General features: G+C 34.4%; 1 protein-coding gene across 1 annotated transcript in view; it reads right to left on the bottom strand.

Annotated features, from left to right (window-relative positions):
* Positions 1 to 21,213, bottom strand: part of TRPA1 (transient receptor potential cation channel subfamily A member 1) — a 72,639-nt gene that overhangs the window by 2,659 nt on the left and 48,767 nt on the right. The window contains exons 9-25 of the mRNA XM_080378503.1: positions 18,957 to 19,056; positions 17,951 to 18,051; positions 16,503 to 16,672; positions 16,241 to 16,405; positions 14,810 to 14,924; positions 13,322 to 13,488; positions 12,336 to 12,429; positions 11,653 to 11,712; positions 10,155 to 10,253; positions 9,243 to 9,313; positions 8,626 to 8,773; positions 5,769 to 5,858; positions 5,392 to 5,561; positions 3,156 to 3,285; positions 2,844 to 3,026; positions 1,865 to 1,933; positions 275 to 385 (exon numbers count right to left, since the gene is read on the bottom strand). Of these exons, the coding sequence (XP_080234629.1) occupies positions 275 to 385; positions 1,865 to 1,933; positions 2,844 to 3,026; positions 3,156 to 3,285; positions 5,392 to 5,561; positions 5,769 to 5,858; positions 8,626 to 8,773; positions 9,243 to 9,313; positions 10,155 to 10,253; positions 11,653 to 11,712; positions 12,336 to 12,429; positions 13,322 to 13,488; positions 14,810 to 14,924; positions 16,241 to 16,405; positions 16,503 to 16,672; positions 17,951 to 18,051; positions 18,957 to 19,056 (2,043 nt within the window). The remainder of the gene's footprint in view (positions 1 to 274; positions 386 to 1,864; positions 1,934 to 2,843; positions 3,027 to 3,155; positions 3,286 to 5,391; positions 5,562 to 5,768; positions 5,859 to 8,625; positions 8,774 to 9,242; positions 9,314 to 10,154; positions 10,254 to 11,652; positions 11,713 to 12,335; positions 12,430 to 13,321; positions 13,489 to 14,809; positions 14,925 to 16,240; positions 16,406 to 16,502; positions 16,673 to 17,950; positions 18,052 to 18,956; positions 19,057 to 21,213) is intronic.

Below are 21,213 nucleotides of genomic sequence, written 5' to 3'. Positions count from 1 at the left end.
TCTGAATAACTTTTGTAGCTTGTCTCACTCGATATAAGTCACAGATCACTAAGAGCTACAAGAATTCAAACACTAATTATATCTGAATAAGTTAGGCTGTGATCCAACTGATTTATCATTTTCACTTAAGACAGTCAAGGTCTAATCACAATTCCACTGATTTCAGTTTAATGATTGAGTCTTATTAATGCAATGTTCCTAGCAATCTCCGTACAAAGTAAGTTGATCGTATCACATTTTAGTAAGAATTCTTCAGTCTGATTCACCATCTTACCATAAACCCACAGTATCTTGGCCTGTTGGGATATACAGTGATTGATTCCTGGTCCACCCGACTTAAGAACCAAAATGGTAGCTTCTTCTCTAAATTGGTGTGAAGATTTACCTAAACATAGTTTTACATTTAGAATAACAGAGATTATCTTAAGATAAAGACGCATTATCTTGTGAAAATAACTATCATGTCATTATATTCAAATCACTATTGCTAGATGTCAAGTCTTAAGAGGATATCTACGCTGCAAACAATGGTATAATAATTGAAGCCAGACAGACACTAAAACCATCTAGTCATAGTAGCACTGAGTATCTTAGCAAAATTAGTTACTTTACGTAGATGTACTTTCATAACTAAAATGGTTCCAAAATGAATTAGCTCTTGTGTAATGGCTTGAATATGTCCTTAGTACACTGTAGGCTGCGGTACAGAATTACAGGGCAGAAATATTCAAAAGACAGAATACTTATCATAGCCACGGGTTTTCAGACCAAATAATAATGGCAGAGTGATCTTTTGCTCTTTAATTGTGCTATATCCTTTTACTAGACAGAGTCTAGTATAGATTAAGCTGCCAGTGGAATGCCTGGGGAGAAAAGTTTTTCCTTGGGTAGAAACAAATATGTTATATATGAGTGCCTTTTCAGGTGATGCTAACTTTCCAGTCATTCTCAAATTCCTACAGAAATACTGAGCATATGTATCAAAAAGAACAGAATGTGCAGTATAAGCCTATTGCAGACAATCATAATCCTGCCAAACATACAGAATTTTACATGCTTAATAAAGATCGCACAGTACTGTCTGAAGCTGCAAGTCAACATCCTTCCTGAGCTTTCTGTTGGCAAAGAAATACCTAAACAGGTGGAAGGCATTAATTGCTACAAGAACTGCCCTTATACCTCTGCTTTAGTCATTTTTACCTTTAGGAAAAGAAATACCTCTTCGGAGGAAATGTTACTCTAAAAGAAAATTCTTCAAATACACTTGAACTATGCAAGTATAGCACACAATTTAAAGTTATGTGACTACCAGAAGTTATTTCTGAGGTGTTCTTGTGCTTGGTTATTCTGTCTGTGCACACCTCTTTATGACCAGCCACTAGGTAGGCTCATTTAGAAATATGACATTAAGTTTCTTAGTTATACCTGGTATTGCATAGCATCTCCTCAGCACACAGACCAGCATAAGCCTTCAGTATACTGCAATGAATTTGGTGTCCTTTTGATTTCTGTGTACCTTAACCTTTCAACTGCTTGCATCAATTCTCTCCTTAAAAGACAACTATCCAATTTTGAATGCTGCATTTACACATTTTGAGATTCTGTTGTTGGAATAACTCAGAATTCATTGAACCGACTGTTCAGAAGTTCCTTAAAAATGCATTTGCTTATACGTTTCCTTTACAATGGCTCATGTGACTGAAAATGAGATTCAGAATAGGATGCCCATGTTCACCAGTTTGCTTTACAGAGATGCTAAGATATTATTTAGGAATGTTGATGATAAATCAGATAATTATCGAAATGGTGTTATAACAACGATACCTACTTCCTATAGTTGGTGCTTCTATGGCATGTTACTTACCTGCATTGCAATCCTTTTGAGTGCAGCATATTTTTGTACTTCAGCTATGTCTCCAACAGCCAAACCAATCTAAAAATACCAGGAAAACATTATTTTTTCGTAGTCTGTAATTTCAATTGTATTTCTTATTCACATTTAAATCCAAAATTACTCTGAAGTTAAATTTATTTTGTTTCACTTTGAAAACATACCCCTTTTGTGCATATTTGGAAAATCCATACCAAGAAATGTAGTAAGCTTTTTTAATGCCAACTATCTGTAAACCAGTAAGGCACCAAAGAGCTACTTCAAAGACCTGTCAAGAATAACGTCCCTTCTTTTTGATTCTTCATTGCTGATGTTACATTAAAAAATTTGACCTCTTGATTATGTATGATCATGGTAGCAATAAATAACTTTAAAAACCTGAATTGATTATTTTTTATCGCTCAGCTCATATAAAAATTTGATTTCCTAAAAAAAATTGATGTTCAACGTAATATGGCTGAAGATGTATTACACATTTTCCCCCTTTTCTGATTCTTTCTGTTCAGGTCAGGCTCATTAGTTTTAACGCTGTTAGTTGTTGACTGCTATTTTGCACACAATGAAGATCTAGGCTTTGGCTTTTTCTTCAAAAAAATATGTTGTTAGTGCTAGGTTATGACAGAAAAGGGTTGAACAAAAATCATTGTTCCCCAATTTTCTTTATAAAGAACTCATAATAATACACTGAAGCTCCAATTCAAATTCCATCACAGTTACTACCCAAACATATGCAAGATAATGCTACAAGAGTTAACTCTGGGAAAATACTCAGAACAGTAAACTAGAGGGAAAATGAGTCCAGGGAAAGGCATATTTTTTGTATGTTACTGAAAACACCAATTTGTTAAATAACAAAGGAATGTCACGAATCACCACTGAAGTAATTCTATATGCTAAAATTGTATAGACCTGTGCTTAACAACTTTTGTGTATTAATAAGTAGTTTACTTACTAGCAAGTTCATAAGAAGGATTGGAATAAGCAAGGTAAATATAATGAGAACAGTGTAACTCAGGAATGGATATGGCAATTCACTGCTTAGTAATGGGTCAAGGAATGCATCATGGTAATTAATGTCTCCCAGCATCATCGCAAATGTCTTCATTACAGAAAGCAGAGGTGTACTATATGTTTGCTGCAAAAACAAGAAATAGCAAAATCAAGAAAAAAAACACCTGATTAAACTTGCAAATAACCTCTTGAGATTCTTTAGTCAAAAATATTATTTATAATGATAAAAAATTAACTATGCCATTCAACTAACCTGTGAACCCAAAAGGACAAAGAAACTCAGTCCAAAGGCCAGTATCAGGAAAAAGAAAACGACAGCAATCCGAATCAAAGTTCTCAAAATTTCCCAGAACATCACAACATAGATGCCATAGTTTTCAAATCTAGGCAATAAGTAAACAAAAAAGATATAGAATTGTTTAGGTTGGAAAAAACCTTTAAGATCAGTGACTCCAGCCGCTAACCTAGCACTGCCAAGTCCACCACTAAACCATTAAATACTGGTTAGAGTCCCTTAAAGTATTTATGTAAGCCAATAAATAATTGTAATTTTCATGTGTGAATAGATATTTTGCCTCTCTGAGACAGTACAAACATGTTGTATTTTCAGATCCAAAATAATGCAAGTGGTCTTATTTACAGCAAGCCTAAACTACATAATCTTGTATTTTAATGCACCAGAGAAGTACTTCTTCAAGATATTATTTGTCATGGACGACTTTTACCCTTGCTGTAGCCATAGACAGTACAATACTGTACAACTGTTGCACTGGGAATAACAACATCAGGAAATTATCCCAATTTTTTCCTACTTTTTGAAGCAAATTAGCAACCAGAAAAAAGGAAAACTGGCACCATGATCCACCTAGCAGCCACCTGCTTGATTTAAAAATATTTTGCTTTTTATGACACTACAAAGCATGGAAAAGAAGCAAACAAAAAGGAACACGCTTTTTAGGAAGAGAAGCAGCATAATTTTAAGACATCTGTGTTTCCAGCAACAGTCTGTCATGTGGCAAGCCTCTCCCGTTCTTGGCTTACACAAAAACTAGATCTTAGAACATGAGTTGTAATAAAGCAGATTAAGCTACTTGAACAAACCTGGAACTTGGAAATTTATGTCCTCTGCCAGGTTCATGGACCACATGACTGTTCTGTGCTACAACAGTAGCAACTAAGAAAATCCCTTGAAAGGATTTTCCTCCTGAAATATTATGTGCAAAGCTAAAAAGATCAAGCTGGAAGCAGAGCAAACCTGATCATCTCCTTACTAGGCATGCACTAGGCAAAACTTTATTGAAGTCAAGAGAGCTACAAGTTGCTTTGAGAAGAGACAACCTGAATGAGTTAGGAAAATGATGTGTAGAGTTCTGCTGCTATACAAATGAAAAATATTGAGGCCAGGGAAGCATTTCATCTAGCAGAATAAGGAAGGTTGGGCAATCATGGATTTACTTGTTACTGTTTTGGTTCAACCCCCATTTTGGCCACAGCACACAGCAGAGAGGACACACCCCTTCATTAGTCATCTGACGTCAGACGCATGTAGGACAAGGCTTGCCAGCAGGCAGTACCATAAAGATACTTTGACATTAACTCCGTTTACAAAACTTGGTCCTTAAACATCCCAACTACAGTAAAATGACCCTGAAATTAATCAGCAAATGCCACATTTGTTTGTCTGCGAGACCTCATGGGGGTGATTAATGCATATATACAAGAAGAATCAAAAGAGTTTGTATGTAGTGTTATCACATACTGTCATCCTTGTTTTCTGAACAGCTCCAAATCATCACCTTTTTTGCTGATCTGCCACACCTCATCTTTGTGCAAGGCCGTCCTGCTCAGGCAAAAATGTTTTTTTTATTAAAGTACTACACCCACACTATTTTTACTTCACCCAGCTCTCCTGCGGTCCATAACTCTTAGACGCTATTGTATCAGTGACAGCATTAAGCTCATTAATGGCAATAAATAGACCTAATGTCAACTATAGAAATAATTTCATCCATTGTAATTCTTTTTACAGGACACTATGGTGTAGAAAAGTGGGGTGTGCCATTTAATCTATAAAATAATAAATTTACCTTCTCCCAGGTATTACTTATAAAAATAGATTTCCCTTTGCCTCTTGTAATTCATGACCTTTTTTAAAAAGTGAAAACCTATACAGTATAATGAAATACATTTTAAAAAGAGGTATGTGGTGTCTTTGCTTAGTTAACATTAAATAAAATCTTGTTATTTCTTTATTTGTCATAAAATATGTTGTGATTCTCTACATGAAAAACACTGAAAACTACTTTACAGTTCATTAGGTTAAAAAATCCATACGGTCCATAAAAATCCAAACCTGGAAACTTCTATAGCTTGAACAAAATAAAAATAAAAAATAGGGCTGTCACACTTGATCAGTCAGAGTTTAGGATATATAAAATATCTGAAAATATTTTAAGTATTTTACTGTGAAGCATGTAAATAACTTTTACCGTTGAAGGTAAAGCAAGAAGTTCATCCAAGACAAGTATACAGCAATTGCTCCACATTCCCACTGCAAATGAGCTGGTGTATTAATAAATAAAGAAGACACAAAAATGATGCTTGTAGTATAAATTGTCCAGTCCAGTAGATTGGAGTAATCCAACAAGTATTTCAGTTTCTAGGATTTAAGAGAGATAGATACATATTTACAAGTTATGCATCATTAAAGGACTGAATTGAATACACTATTTAAATTCTCCTCTCACTTTCAATCTTGTATAAATTGCTATTTCCCTTTTAATTAGGGAAAATCAGATTTATTTCAATATCACACAAGCTGCTATGCAAGCACACTGTCTGATTAATGTCATTTCTCTGTATTTACCTGCTGAATCAGCTGAAATATTTCTTTGCAGATTCCCAGTAAACTCATAATTAAAACTAAACACATACACACCCTTGTGAAGTATGAGTTCTGAAACAAAAATCAGAGCACAAAACAAATTAGAAATTATTGAATGAATGTTTATTTCAGCTCTACCTACTACATACACATTATATTGCCAAGAAAATCTCTTAGCTTGCTTCATATAATCTTACCACTATCTAAATTGTTTTACTAATTCTTATTGTGAAATTCATGCCATGTATATTGTGTTCACATAATTCAAACAAACTATGAAAGGATGAGCATTCCCATGATAAACAGTTGCTGTGCAGCTTCCTTACTACTACTATTTCGAGTCTGGGAACTGAAATGCAGTATCTATGCCACATTTTCAGTATGTTTTGTCACTGGATGCACATAAAGACAAATTCTGTTGTCCATAACTTCACCATTGTATCGCACTAACTGGAATGGAAACAGAGGTCTTTGGAAAAACTGGAAGTCCTGGCATCCTTATGTGGGTGCTCCTTCTGATGCCTCCCTTTACAATCAATATAGCTAGACAACTTTGTTGTGAAAAGCCTTCTATTGGCACAGATAGAAATAGTGAATTTGATCTTTAATAAATGATTTGTAGAGCTAATTCCCCACCTGAGGTGTTCATTAACTCATAGGCAGGCCATAGGCAAGTTCATGGCACTCAGTTTTCAGTGGTACTGCCATACACATCAACATCTGCCTATTGCAATGTCCCTCTTTCACCTGGGTTAAGAGTATAGCACCACGTTCTGTAACACTGTGCTCCCTATAGAGCTGGCATTCCCCATCCATTCCCATTACTGGGTCATCAGGACACAGTTTCCTCCAGTGCATGTCATCACAGGCACTGCTGTTGCTCTAGTCTCTCAGGCAGCACCTTCACAGCTCCTGTTTGGTGCACTGCTGCTCTACCAGCTGGCATCATTCCTCACTGGAAGACAGGACTCCCTCTTCCAGCTATGCTTCTTCCAGCCAGTTTCTGATGATTCAAGGACCTGGGTCAGTCTGAGTTATTCCCCTGTCTGCTACATGCAGCTCCTGTCATTCTCCTGTCTTCCACCAAGAAGATATGTGAGTTAGTGGAGCATAAATTCTTCCAGTTCTGCTAGCTGTTCTGGCTTCTGCATGTTTTGAGGATCCCACATGTACCGGGCTGGGCCGGGTATGCCATTCTCCAGATCTTTTCAGATGTCCAGATATCCTCACACACCTTTTATATCCCTTGAGTTTATTTTATTTCATAGTTCTACTAGCATATCCTTTTTGAGTTCCTATTTCAATTTCATGTTTTTTCTCTCCCAAAAGAACTGTAAAAATTTTTTTTGCCTCTTTTTTTTTTTTTATTGTGAAAATCTTTGGTTTTAGTAATAAAATCACTTATTAGAAATGGATCATTTGAAAAATTCGCCACACAACAGAATCTTGTCTCCATTATGTTACCGTTTCAGGGCTAATGACACAGGTGTATCTTCTCAGAATATATGACTTCATGTCATGGAGACAGAGCTCTGTGACTCTCCTGCCCTTCACACAGGCACAGGAGTGTAACACTATGCATGAGCTGTACTCACAGGTTCAATACACAGCAGAACTTGCAGTTCCCTCTCTGGAAGCCTAGTACAATGTTCAACTTAGGGACAACACAGCCTTCTTCAAAGACAGAATACTGCTCAGTGTTAACTATGGGAAGGAAACACTTACAAAAAGGACGTCCATCAGTCACACCAGTGTTTCTTTTCTAAAGCCTCATTGTCCTGTAGCAGTGGACCTGGCAAGTCTAATTTCTTTGGTTCACTATGGTATCCTAATTATTCCAGTTTCAGCCTTTGAAAAAAAGTTTGAGCTTTGTCTCTTAACAGCCCCAAAGTATCTATGGAGGACAGCTTTACCTTGAGACAGGGTTCATCCCTGCTTGCTTTCCTTACGGCCCCAACTAAAGCATTATTTCCATTCAACGCATATCATGAGAGATCATTACTCATAAATTACTAGAGTAGCCCCACACTTATCACAGCTGTATCTAAGAGACAAATATTCAAGTCACTATGATGCATATATACTTTGCTACCTAATCAAGATTTCCATTTGAAGATGTAATTCCAAAATGGGGATGTATCATTCACATCTTAGCACAACACAATTTTATCTATTATTTTTCTTTTAAGTTTATAAACAGGTATTATAGGAAACACCAAATATGCTTAAAACCTTTCCACAGAGTTTTCCATCTATATATGAGTGAATTATGCTGCTACATTTTTCACTACTGTTGTACATGAGGTACCTATATACAGACTGACAAAAATTGTTCTGTCTTAGCATCATAGTCCATGAGCTTAGTAAAGAAATACTGGCCCTGCAAGGGAAAGTAATACCTAATATGGGCAAAGAAAGATATATTTGAATACCCGAAATCACTTTATTGACTACTCTTTCTATGCCAAATTTTGTATGTGCAAGATCATTTATTTTGGTTGCAAAGTAAAAGGACACAAAAAGCTAAAGAATCTACTGTTTTCTGTCTTCTCGTAATTAAATACATGTTAATCCTTTTTTCTTCAACATTAAAGAAATATCCACTTCAGAGGAGAAATTGAAGTAACCATGTCCCAGATGTAAAAGTTTCAGAAAAGACTAAAAATAAGAAATAAGAACTGAAAATTATCTACAGAAGTTGCTGCTGAATGTTTAAAAGCATGTAATTCTATTCCTTAGAGTTGCTAAATCATAAATAATTCTATAAATTATTCAAATAACCATACATCTTTGCTATAAAAAATCTGTATGTATTGTAAGTAGTAAGAAAACTCAGTACCTCATATTCTAGTGGTCTTGCTTCATAGATCTCTGTTCCATTCAAAGGTCTTCCTGGCTGTATGTGAGTGACCAGAAGAGTCAGTGGGATGAGACCGAGAGAATATATGCCTAAATTCATTAGATGTGCTCGAAATCCATAGGCCATCCTTGAAAGCGAGAACGTTAAAGTTACAACACTGTACAAATGCAGAAAGCATGCATTCAAATGTAACAGCCAACAATGTTTTCAAGATGAGGAGATAAACATTTCTTAAAATGTCCTTTTGTGATTAATGTGTTCATCGAGCTTTATGTGGACAAAAGTATATCGGCCCTTCTGAAATACTGTTCCTTCTCTTTTTAACTTGGCAATCCTATTATATATTTTTGCAATAAAGCAGAAACAAAGATAGTGGTTGTCTTTCCTGTAAATATCAAAGAATCTTTACTAAATGCTAAGCCACATTTTATATGATAATCAGCATATTCTAAACATGCTTATGAGAGGTTGTATGGAAAAGACATTTGCTTCAGTCAAAACTATACATATATACATCTTAGTGAACAACTCTCAGGCACAACAGACTTCATTCTGACATGCAATATTATACTTTATGTATATTAAAATACACCTACCATTTCATAAGCAAATATTCTTTACACACGGGATGACTGAGTAGCTCCATACGATTGTGGCGTACCATGGCCTATGAAACAAGAAAGCAGAACAACAAAACTTATCTCATGTAGGTAAGTAAAGTGCTTACAAAACTGGCTAGGCCACCTTATTTAATTGAGTATTAGTGTAATGAAAAGTAAAATGTAAGATACTGAAAAGTTCTGTTCATGCACTCTGGCCCAAAGCTATTACTATCTTGACTTCCCTGCCTGCTGAGGCATTCAGCTTCCCTCCTGCTGCTCTGTTAGTCTATTTTAAGCTTTAAAAAATTATACGGACTATTCCAACTATATCTATAAGATGACCGAGTTTTTCTAGTTACATTTAACACGAAAATATTTATTAATTATTAGACAGTATACCAATGTCTAATTGACAACAGGAAGCCCAAAGAGTAATCAAATAAAGCCAGAAAGTATTTTCTGTAAACATTTTCTGACAAAGACTGAGGGAACAGACTGGCAATGTGAAAGAAAGCAAACTTTGTTTTAGGTCCAGAACGTATCTTGCAACTAGCACACAAATTTTTTTTTTGTTTTGCCAGGTTTTTCAATGTCTTACATTCCAGTGCAAGGTCACTACAATGACTGGAGTATGGTTTGCTTTGATGTATTACCTGCACATACAACATTTTCTCTTGAAATATTCATAGTTTTTTAAATAAACTAGGAATTTTTACCTAAACCTAAAAGAAATGTTATTTATTGCTTACACTACAAGAACTTTGGTTCATATTTCATTCCAATATACTTTAAATACGCAGAGTTATGGGATTTGGAGAAGAAATACTATGATGAAAAATTCAAACTTTTGATTTTATCTAAAGCAAGACAGCATGGAATGATGTCAGAGTGAAATGAAGAACTCACATTTAAAGTGGTAAGTGGTTCATAGAAAATGTCTTCACCTTCCTTTAGTTTCTTGTTAAGTGTCAGGGGACACTGAAGATACCTGAAGTTATATTCAATCTGAATAATAAACATACACCAGCATTTAAATGTGATGAAACAGATAATCTAAAACTGAGATAATGTTCTTAATTTTAAAAAAGTTATCCTTTAGAGACAAAAAAGCATATTGTGTCAAAGTAATTAGAACATTGATGTATACTGGTAGTTGGTTACTCTGCCAGTGAACATAATGCCATCAAGATACACATTTGTGACTGTAAGATAATTAAATAAATAGTCATTTTGAATTGTAAAATAAAAAGTACACATTTCTTCTTCAAATAGTACAGTTTAAAAAGGTCATTCTCGTAACTGTAATTTGTTTTAATGTTGACTGAAGAAAAGCTTGTATTTAAAAGTTATGTGGCTTTGATAACACAATATAAAGAAAAGGTACAGTAGCAGAAAATTTGCAATTTTTCTGTTAATGGTATAGACACAATCCAATGTAAGAATTGATAAGGTTGTTTTCAGTATGATTTCAAAGGTAACATAACTGTAGAACATTCATGCCTGCCTCCTTAGCATTATGAAAGCAATCTACTGCCTGAGATTTGGGACAAGAATTTACAAAAAGGAAACGTGTTGGACTCTGAATTATTGATGACAATTGTACTACATATGATAGACGTGTTTTTTAATGCATAAATAGATACATCTTCTAACACTGTTATTTTAAAATATCCATATCTGATACCCAGCTTGAATGCAGGAATTAGCACAGCAAAGATAAATCTATAGATTGCTCAAGTTTAATGTTACACTTTTTAAAATGCATAAACATGAAGATTACAGAAACTGAACTTCACAGCTGTTTACAGCCCAAAGGATAAAATAAGATCGGTCACCTGTGTTTTCTGTTAAGAGCTGATATTCATCTACAAGTGTATCTTATCCATATGAACTTGATGTATACATTAAAGTATACATATTGTGTACTTCCCAAACTTTCAAGTCAAAAATGTGTTCACTTCAGTGTCACAGAGGCAATAAAGAGAATTAAATCAGTAGCTTTGCTGAGAAGAAAAAAAAAAAGAGACTAATAATTGAAGATTGCTAGTACCTATCTGATGCAGTGATTTTTAAAAGTCATTTTAATACCGAGGAGTTTCTTGCCAAATATATATTAAAAGCATAGATTCAAATACAGTTATTGGTGAATAACTACTGAATTATTAATAAAATCAAGTTCAAATATTGGCTGATTTCAATTTACCAGCTATAGAACTATAATTGCAACTATAGAAAGTTTTTAAGAGGTATTGGAATTTAGCCCACTATTAGTACCTGTAAGCCAAACTGATGATTTTCTAAGTTAATTATTATGCAAATAATGTACCACTGCTAACTTATAGCCAGGCATATTGTGAAATATTCCATCCTAAGACTGTAAAATGTAAATTTTTCATCCACTTACATAGAAGTCTCGACTTGTCTTTTCCTCTGAAGACTCAATTATGCAGTTGTCCAAAACCAGCTTTGCAGATGGAACAGAAAAGTGAATTAAGGAGATATACATAGCATTTATCAAAAGAATACGTTTGTACCTGAAGAAAATGACCTTCAAATACAGCAGTCTTCTAACAGAAGTGATGATTCAGTCAGATTTTATGGTGTATGCTTTGAAGACATAAAACTCTAGAGTTTACATGTAGGAGGTAAATAATGAAACTGTAGTTTACAAGGCTAGTTCACAAGCACAAAACATGAAGTGCTTATGAAAATATACATACCAAGTCACTTGCTGGTTTAATAAAAAGCATTTCTGTACCATCATTTAACAGTTAGCCCAGAAGGTGAAAATATCTGACAGTTTTGAACCCAATTGTCTTCTGACTTTCATTACTTTTCTACTCCTTTTTATACTCATAGTTCCATTGACCTCGGGAAGCTAAGAACTTTTATAATAATACTGAATCAAACCACCCATACTGAAACTATCACTAAAATACAGTTAAATCAATTTGTGAATTTATATTGTTTCTAGTTTATAATAATACATATTAGTGACGAAAACGTTGGGAAAACAATGGCAAATGATACAACATAACTAAGGGTTTTTTTGTGCAGTCATTTCTTTCAGACGTGCAGAAAACTTACTTTAAATGAATCAGGAAGATACTCAACCATTTCCAGCAAAGGACACTTATTAGCACTAGAATAGTGAGAGAATGTCACAACAGCTTCTTCCCACCTGCAAAAATGAGTTAAGATAATGGAAGATGAATTAGTTGCTTCTCTTTTAAATTAACTACTTTTAGATTATTTGAAATTTATTAAAGATATGACCTTGCACATTGCAGTATGTAACAACTTTACATACATTAATTGGAAAATCAGCTGTTTGGGGAGTAATTGAGTAACATTCTGGATGCTTCTCTATAGAACGATTCATGTTTAATTCTGTTATAAATTAAACAGTGATATTTCAACTATGCTAAGACCTACCTAAAAAAATATGAAATTCAACCAAATCTGGAATCTTGGGTTATAAGATTAGGTGAGTAATAATTAAATACAGTAGAATACTGGCAATGTTCTTGCAACTCTTACCAAGAAATGTGATCATTGGGCGATGGTGCAACAGTTTTATTCCTGAAGTAGGCCTTCAATATATTGTTATTAAAAAATATTCCAAATTGCAGTTGAACTGCCACATTTTTAAATATTTGCAACATTTATACCAACAACTTTAAATTAAATCTCTTGAATGGTATCAGATGTATTCACATTTTGATTAAAATTCTGTAGGTACTGAAGCATTATGTAGAAGGCCAAAATGATGTATGTAAGAAGAGGGAAGACATGAGAAGGATTACTTATTTCTAATGGCTTCTACATGTTTTTTTTTAACAGAATCTGAATACTCAATCTAATATTGAAAACAAAATGCCATATATGTCCATTACAATTATGCCATTTTTTTCTATTTGCTTTCACTAGAACACAACAAAATCTCTGGAATTTTAAAATATGCACGCAGTCTTACTTATTAAACTACAAGTTTTAAGAACTTGATCTCAGGTCAAAAACAAACCAAAACACAATGGAAAATAAATTCAAAAAGCATATTTTATGTACTGTACCTTTTGTGCAATATGACAGCAGACACTACGTCTTTTCTCCTGTTGTGTATTGCTTCATGGAAAAAAGAAGCTACTGCTTTGTTGAACAGAATTTTTGCACCATAGTCAAGAAGTAACCTTACTGCTTTTGCATGTCCTTCTCTTGCAGCCAGGTGTAAAGCTGTGTTCTGCAAAGAAAGTAATACACAATGCATCCATAAAAATAATTAAAAAAAAAGAAAAGTACAACATATTTCAGCATATGTGTATGTATATATAAATAAATATATATACACATATTTCCCACATTGAAAAGTCACGTTATTCTCAGTTGCAAGTCCTGAATACTTTTGCTAGCAATGTTAAAAAGTAGAATATTGTCACAGAGTTTCTGATAGAGATTATAGACAAGTTCTTTATCCTATGCCTACAGCTACAGTAGTGCTAATTCTGAAGAGGAAAGTCAGCTGCAGGCAAGAAAAGACAATTCATTAATATATTTTAGTTTTGTGACTAACAAACTGCAAGTCACAAATAGGTAAAAATGATAGTATCTACAGATACAGAACACCTGCGTTGTTTGATATACAGGAAAAGAAGCATCCAATTATATCCAGATGTGCTCATACAAACAAATCTGCAAGAAAATCTGCAGGCACAGTTCTATAAGAGGAACATTTTTTTTTCTTCAGTAATTTCATAAAGGTAAGGCAATGAGTCGTTTAGGAATCAAGTCACACTGAAACTGACTTTTGAAAGCCTTCCCAACTCACCTAGATTTTTCTGAGGGAAATTAAGAACTAAGCATTGGTTTCTCATTAATTCCAGGCAAGATTTGTTCCTAATCTAATAATTCTAAATTTTTTCAACACCAGTTCTCAGAGAACTTAGCAACATGTTCTGTGTTGCAAACTGAATAGTTCTTCAGAATGACCACCTCTATGTTTTCTGATGTGGAACTGTTATGCAGGTTCATGCAAGAGGTCTCTGATCCAAGAAACAAGATTCTGTCTTGACCCAACAGACACTGCATTTGTCCAAACTTCAGAGCAAGACAGGAGCTCTGTCTGTTGGACATCACTGTGCAGAACGGGTGGATTTCAAACAATATGTTAATGAGCTATAGTTGATACTGTTTTTTTTTAAATCTGTATAAGCTCCTTAAATTTAAATTAACAATGTTTGTACTACATTGTTAAAATACTCTTGTATTGTAAAGGAGGCAAGAGGGACATGTCTAACATACTCGGTATTTTATGTTTTCTATTAGGCTATTTGCCTTTTTTTTTGGTCTCCCACTTATAAGAATTGTATAACAATTTCAGTAATCATATATTAATCTAAGCAATAAACTTTAACAGTGGTGAAACATAAAGACTTTAAATCTGCCACAAGAAATGAAATATTACATAAGTAATGCACAGTGGAAAACTACTAATAGCATACCATCGACGTTTGGTCTAGAAGTAATAACAGGCAAGAAACAAATAATGATATGTGAATACATACCCCTTCTTCATCCACTCTGTCAGTACACTTCACATTAGTATCCAGAATGATCTGCATTGTGCGAGTGTATCCTCCGAAGGCAGCATGGTGCAGGGCTGTCCAGCCTTTATAATCACTTGCATGTAGCAGCATAAAATTAGTAATTATAAATGGAAACATTTTTGTAATTTTAAAGTAAATGTAAATGCCTTCTCATTTGATTCAAACCTCTTTTTCATGGGCATGACTACTGCAGAGATGTCCATGCCTTCTGTCAACATTTATGTGATTATCAATGCATTATTTGGAAGTAAAAGGTTCAACTCAACAACAGTATTTGGGTCCCCCTCTCTTTTCTTCTCTCTATTTCTGTATATATCTGGATTGAACCCATTTTCTTATATGTTCCTTGAAAATAACACAATTGCTTGTAATAGTCTGTCACAAATACTTGGCAACAGATGTGGAAGAGATCATGGCCGTATTACAGATTATTGCATTTAAAGACAGTGAATATACAAAATATTATTAACACACAAATCTATTCCTATAAATATTACTTCATCTTAGTATAATGAAACTCAGTAAGTCTTTTATTGCATAGAACCTACCAGGATATTTCTTTAAAACATGTCTGCTTTCAGTCTAAATTAAGCCTAAATACATGCACATAGGCTTGTGTACTCATATATATATACTTTTATATATATCTGTATGTATATTATTCTCTCTAGCCTTGCTAGGTGTACTAGTCCAGCTAAGGACACTGGAAATAAAGGATTTGACAGTCCATTTAGTGGGTCCTCCACAGTCACAAATAACGAACATATGACAGGTCTTGCTAAAGGATCTCCTTGGAATGCTTATGCCTCTAGCTCCAAGGTGTAGCTGCAGTGGACTTGGAAGCACAGGACTTGAAAGTTAAAGTTCCAGACTGTACCTTGGAGACAGGACTGTCAACTTTTGCTAGCTTTGGCTTCTGGTGTTACTAGTGTGAGCCTGGAAGCTTTTGCGGAGCTGCCAATGATCTGAGAATCTTTGACCTGAAAGCAGGACTTAGAATGCAATGCAAGTTGCCTGTGAACCACCAATCCCAAGAACCCCTATCCGAGCCTGTCAGTGAAGCTGAAATGATTATAATATTTCCAAAACACTATCTTTTCCATCAAAAAGTTCAGTATTCTTAGTTGAATTTAAAGAAACCTCAGTTTCCCCAGCATTAGAAGCCTTGCTTTACAGCGAGGCATGATTCTATGTTGTCAGGTTGAAGCAATGTACAATCAGCGTAGTTTTACAAATCTTTTTCAATACAATCTTATATTGTGTATTTCTATTTGTATATATTAATATATTAAATATTTTCATATATCATATTAACTTCCCATCAGATGGACATAAAATGTAGGGTGGTAATTCTTTTTTGCCTTAATGAATGGAAATCTGTGTACTTACCACAGAAAAAGGGCCCCTCTTTTCAGAAGAAACTGAACTACCTTCTCATGACCATTTTGGGCTGCCAAATGAAGGGGAGTCATTCCCTTCTTGTCACCTTCATTCAAAAGTCTTGTGTCTTTCATATCTCTTATAAGCCGTTGGCAGGTATTGATACGCCCATAGCTGTGAAAGATAAACATAGAAATTAATGTAAAAAAACCCAAAACAAAACAGATGGAAAAAATGGCATTGATTCCATTGTCTCAACTACACTACTAACCTGGCAGCAAAGTGTAATGGTGACTTCTTGTCCCTGCTCTTAGAATAGATGGAAACGTTGAGGCTGAGTAAATTATTTACAGACAGAGCCACACCTTGTCTGCATGCATAATGCAGTGGAGTGCATCCTTCATTATCTTCATCCACAACAAGATTTTTAATATGTTCCATCTGTTACCCCCCAAAAAACCCCAAAAGCACAGAATTACATTTGTATCACTAATGATCCACAGCTTCTAATAGGTTGTAACAATAGCATTAATACTTTAAAGTGGTATCTAATAATAAGAAATAAACTTTAGGAAAAGTAAATTTAGCAACAATGAAAATTTAACGTCTGCTGATTTGTGGGTGACCAATTTTGAAAATAACTACTCTTTGAAAAACACAGCAGTTTGCCAGTCTGCACCCTTGCTGCAATCCAACCACAGTAAAAGTATAATACAGGAGATTCTTCTCTGCTGCCATTCAACCGTAATACTGATTGCTGTCAGCAGAAGGCTTGTACAGAACATAAGGGTCGTCTATAGTCTGTACTCCGTAGCAAAACTTCTGGCTGTCAAAAATCATCGGTTCACTGGCTTACAGTGTAATTTTATTTCCCCCATTTCTCCTTCTCATCTTCATTTCTCTGTTTTTCATCTGCACCTTGTCTAACACTATCCTATGTATAGCCCTTCTTAAAGCAACTTAAAATCTCCTCCCCGGTCTACTCCACTCCTTTGTCTGAATTATGAGCATGATTAATAATTAGAAAGTCAATGCAGACAACTGAGGCTTATCACTCTGGTTTAAAACTGATTCTCTACATCTGCTGAAAAGAGAGGTTAAACCCGTTCTGCATTACTAATCAAAGTTGTTTACAGATTTCAGCAGATGTAAGATAAGTTATACTTGATTCACATTTAAAAGGTTGTTTCTGGAGGCTAGCAAATTTAATGCTTTCAAGCGAGCTTGGGCTCTAGCAGTATGAGTGCTTCACCTTAGCATAGCCAAATACAAATCCATGTTTGAAATCCTTTTTAAAACTAAATCCAAGACTTCACTACTGTCCACAAGAAACTCCTGCAGAATATGCTGTAAGCTCTTTAAGTCCTAGAGCTTGACTGTGTATGAGCACATTCCCCAGCTTTACTGCATGCAAGCTAGGAAAATAGAAGTGAAAAGTTCTATATTTTATTGCCTACCTCTTGAGCTATTCAATCCCCCAACAGCAAAATAATTTATGGGATTATGTTATTCCTTTGCCTGGCAATAAGAAAACTGTATTATTGGCTTTGAAATGTTTTAATGAGAGATATGTACCTCTTCAAACTATTATCTGTGACATGGGGCACCTTAACAAGTACCACAAACTTTACAAACGCTCCAAAGTAAAATGGTAGCTGTTTTTTTCTTCACATTTTCTAGTAAGGATAACAGAAAGACATAAATCAATGCTTACTGTACCTGCAGAAATTTCTCATTCAGATGCTGTAATCCTCCAGGTTGCAATACCGTCAAATGCAAGAAATTCCGACCAAGATGATCTTTTAATGACACATTTGCTCCTAGATAAATATGGAAATAAACACCAGCAACTTCAAAACTGCTGGCCCCTGACACTAACTGATGATGTTCAAGACAAAGGAACAAATGTGTTTATAAATCTATAAAATAACAAATATTATTTCAAGTCAACATTATAATATACAATTTTACTTACAAAAAGTCCTCTACTGACACTCAGATTTCATCGTTATCTCATGTGTGTATGCATATTGTATTTCAATGCAGCACTAAGATTTATGGGTGGCCCTTATATTCAGACATACTGAGCACCCACAAATCAAGAGGTAATTTATATATATGCAGATGATTACTTCTTCCACTGTTTAAAAGTTGTAATCTTTTTACAGCTTTGAAACTTATTAAAGGTCTTATTAACACAATCAGTTATATTACTACCAACAAGAGGTAATATCATAACAATAACTAGCTTGCATCAAAAGCGTAGCGATTGAAAAATACAGCTCGAAACATTTTCAAGGGGAGTGTGATTATACAAAACCACAGGTAATGTTTGAAATATGGGCTTTAACAGTTAAAATTTGACTGCTGGTACAAAACATGACTCTGTATAAGTGGTATATTTATTCCACAGTTCTGCTACTTTGTGAACTGCCAAGGAATGCAGGGATGGTGTGCCAGGGCCACCTCTACCTTGACAAGCATGACAAGATGGCATACACATTTTTCTACAGCCTGCTCATTCTGTATTAAAAAGGGTGAAATCATCACACTAATTCCTTCTTTATCTCAGGGGATACCAGCACTGTGCAGCTGTTTAGTTCAGCTGCTCCTGGACTGCATGCTGAAGTAATGAATTGAAAATGAGAGGAAAGTGAGACACAGAGTTTTAACATGTATGAACCTTGCCTAAAGGAAGTATATCATATGTGTAATTCCTTTTTACCTTTTGAAAGCAGTAAATTCACAATTTTCCACGATGCACAGGAAGTGGCCAACAGAAGCGGGGATCGACCTTCTATGTCAACACTATCAATATTAGCACCCTGAAATAAAGAATTTCAAGTTTATCATAAATAATGAATAAATGAAATTTAAAAATAATGCTGCCCTTTATAGGCATAGCAGAATTACAGGCATTCTTAGTAACTACAGATGCTCCAGATAAGTAAATCCAATAAACACATTAAATCTCTATATAAAAATACTATGTTTTAAAACCATCAGCCACAGCTCAGTCATCTATATATATAAATTTAGATTACAAATTAGTGGCCTAGTTCTAAGTATACTGAACTCACGACTCATGATCTTTGTTAGGGTACCTTTCCATGCATTTAAATACTGAAATATAGAATTCTAACTTAAAAATACTGGGATTGAAGTTCTGAACAAATACAAAAATTGAAGCCCTTCGGAATGATGGGGTCTTATCTATCAAAAATAACTAAAACAAGACCCTTCTGAATCTCTGTGGTATATGAACACTGTTCAAGAAGGCATCCAAAGATTAGTATAGTTTGATCTGTATAGCTTGATTTATTTACATTTTCTATTCTTCACCATAAGCTATATAAGCCAAGTTAATTTTGACTCCAAAGTAAGTCTGTCAACAGTGGACACATTTTTATTCTTCAAACTCAAGGTTTTTGGTATGACCTTTCTCCTTAGGGGAAGCACAAGGACTGGAATAAGTTATTCTGGCAAAAGCCCAGTTTTGCTGTTTTGTCTGTTTTTGCACGAGATGCATATTGCCAGGACAGTATGGTCACTATGGTCACAGTATCACTATGATAATATCAGCAAAATACTATGAGCATAAACACATTTATCTAAAAAATCCTGCCAACAAGGCAGTATGAAAATACAAATAAATGAACCAATGAGGTGTATGTATTTTTATGATGGTTTAGGTATAATTTTTCTAGATATTTAGTTGCAAAGAACACAGTACACACAAAAATCTATTTTATTTCAGGTAATATCCAAAGATCATTGAAAAAAAATAATAAAATCAATAGGAGTTTTTCCATTAACTTGAATTGTCTTTGGGTCCAGTCCTAATTCAAGAGAGAATTAATCACCATCATGAGCAATGTTTACTTTCTAGGATGGTAAAACCTGTAATGTAGTAATAAGAAACATTTAATAAATGTACGATGATTACTTTACCACAGAGAACAGGAAGCTTCCAATGTGTGCTGATGAAATGTAACACATGCAGGACCTTTTCCCCAATTACCTTTCTACGAGGTAAGACAACCTCTTAAAAATGCTCTTATTCACCAAAGAAACAGAGACCTTTTTCATCCAAGTGGCTCATTCATTTCAGTGAGTGCAGGGCAGCAATTTCCAGTTAATAACACAATCTTTAATTGCCTTTCCTCCAGTTAACATCATTGTTCAGCCTTCAGCAAAATTAATTCAGCTGCATTCACCATTAGTTATCACAACCAGGAGTAACTTATATATTGTCACATATATTTACCACATTCACAATCCAGCTGAATTAAGAGTTTGTAAATCTAGTTTCTGACCTGTGTTTACTTTTCAATTTATACATTAGTACATTAATATATATGAATAAAACATATATTAATATAAACCCAATGCTGTTATGTAGGAAAAATATAAAAATAAATATGCAATTTTAATAAATATCAATTAGAATTTATACCAGTTTAGTCCTTCAATTTTCTTTTTAGTGAAGACAAAAGAAGAAAAAGAGGAAACACAAAGTCCAAAAAAAGGAAGCAAGAAAATGTGTAAAATAACTGCTTATTTACTTTTGATATACACATTTCAATAAAATTAATGAAGTAAACTCCGGAAGCATCAGATGCTTCAATGCTAAATTGTCCAGTACACAAGAAAAAAACCCCAAACACTAAGATATGCAGGGAAAATGCTAACACACGAGCTAAACTATGAGAACCTCCTGATTTTCATGTCTTTATTTTCCTTTATAGTTGTCTACATAACTTGTAAATACAATTACACCATTTGCATGCACAAACCAAATACTGTGCACCTAATTATAAATAGCCACTTTAATATTATTCTTAAAGTCGTTGTGCTTAAAATGCTTACTTTGCAAACCAGTTTGTAAGTAGCATTTCTTCGAAGCTAGAAAATTTTGTAATGTTTAGAATTTACGTATATTGATCTAGGTTTCTGTCTTCTCCCTTTTCTTAAGACTTCAG

The sequence above is a fragment of the Falco punctatus genome (assembly GCF_963210335.1).
Source record: "Falco punctatus genome assembly, chromosome: 3".
Taxonomy (NCBI): domain Eukaryota; kingdom Metazoa; phylum Chordata; class Aves; order Falconiformes; family Falconidae; genus Falco; species Falco punctatus.
Note: the sequence above shows the minus strand (reverse complement) of the source record. Positions and strands in the feature narration are given on the sequence as shown.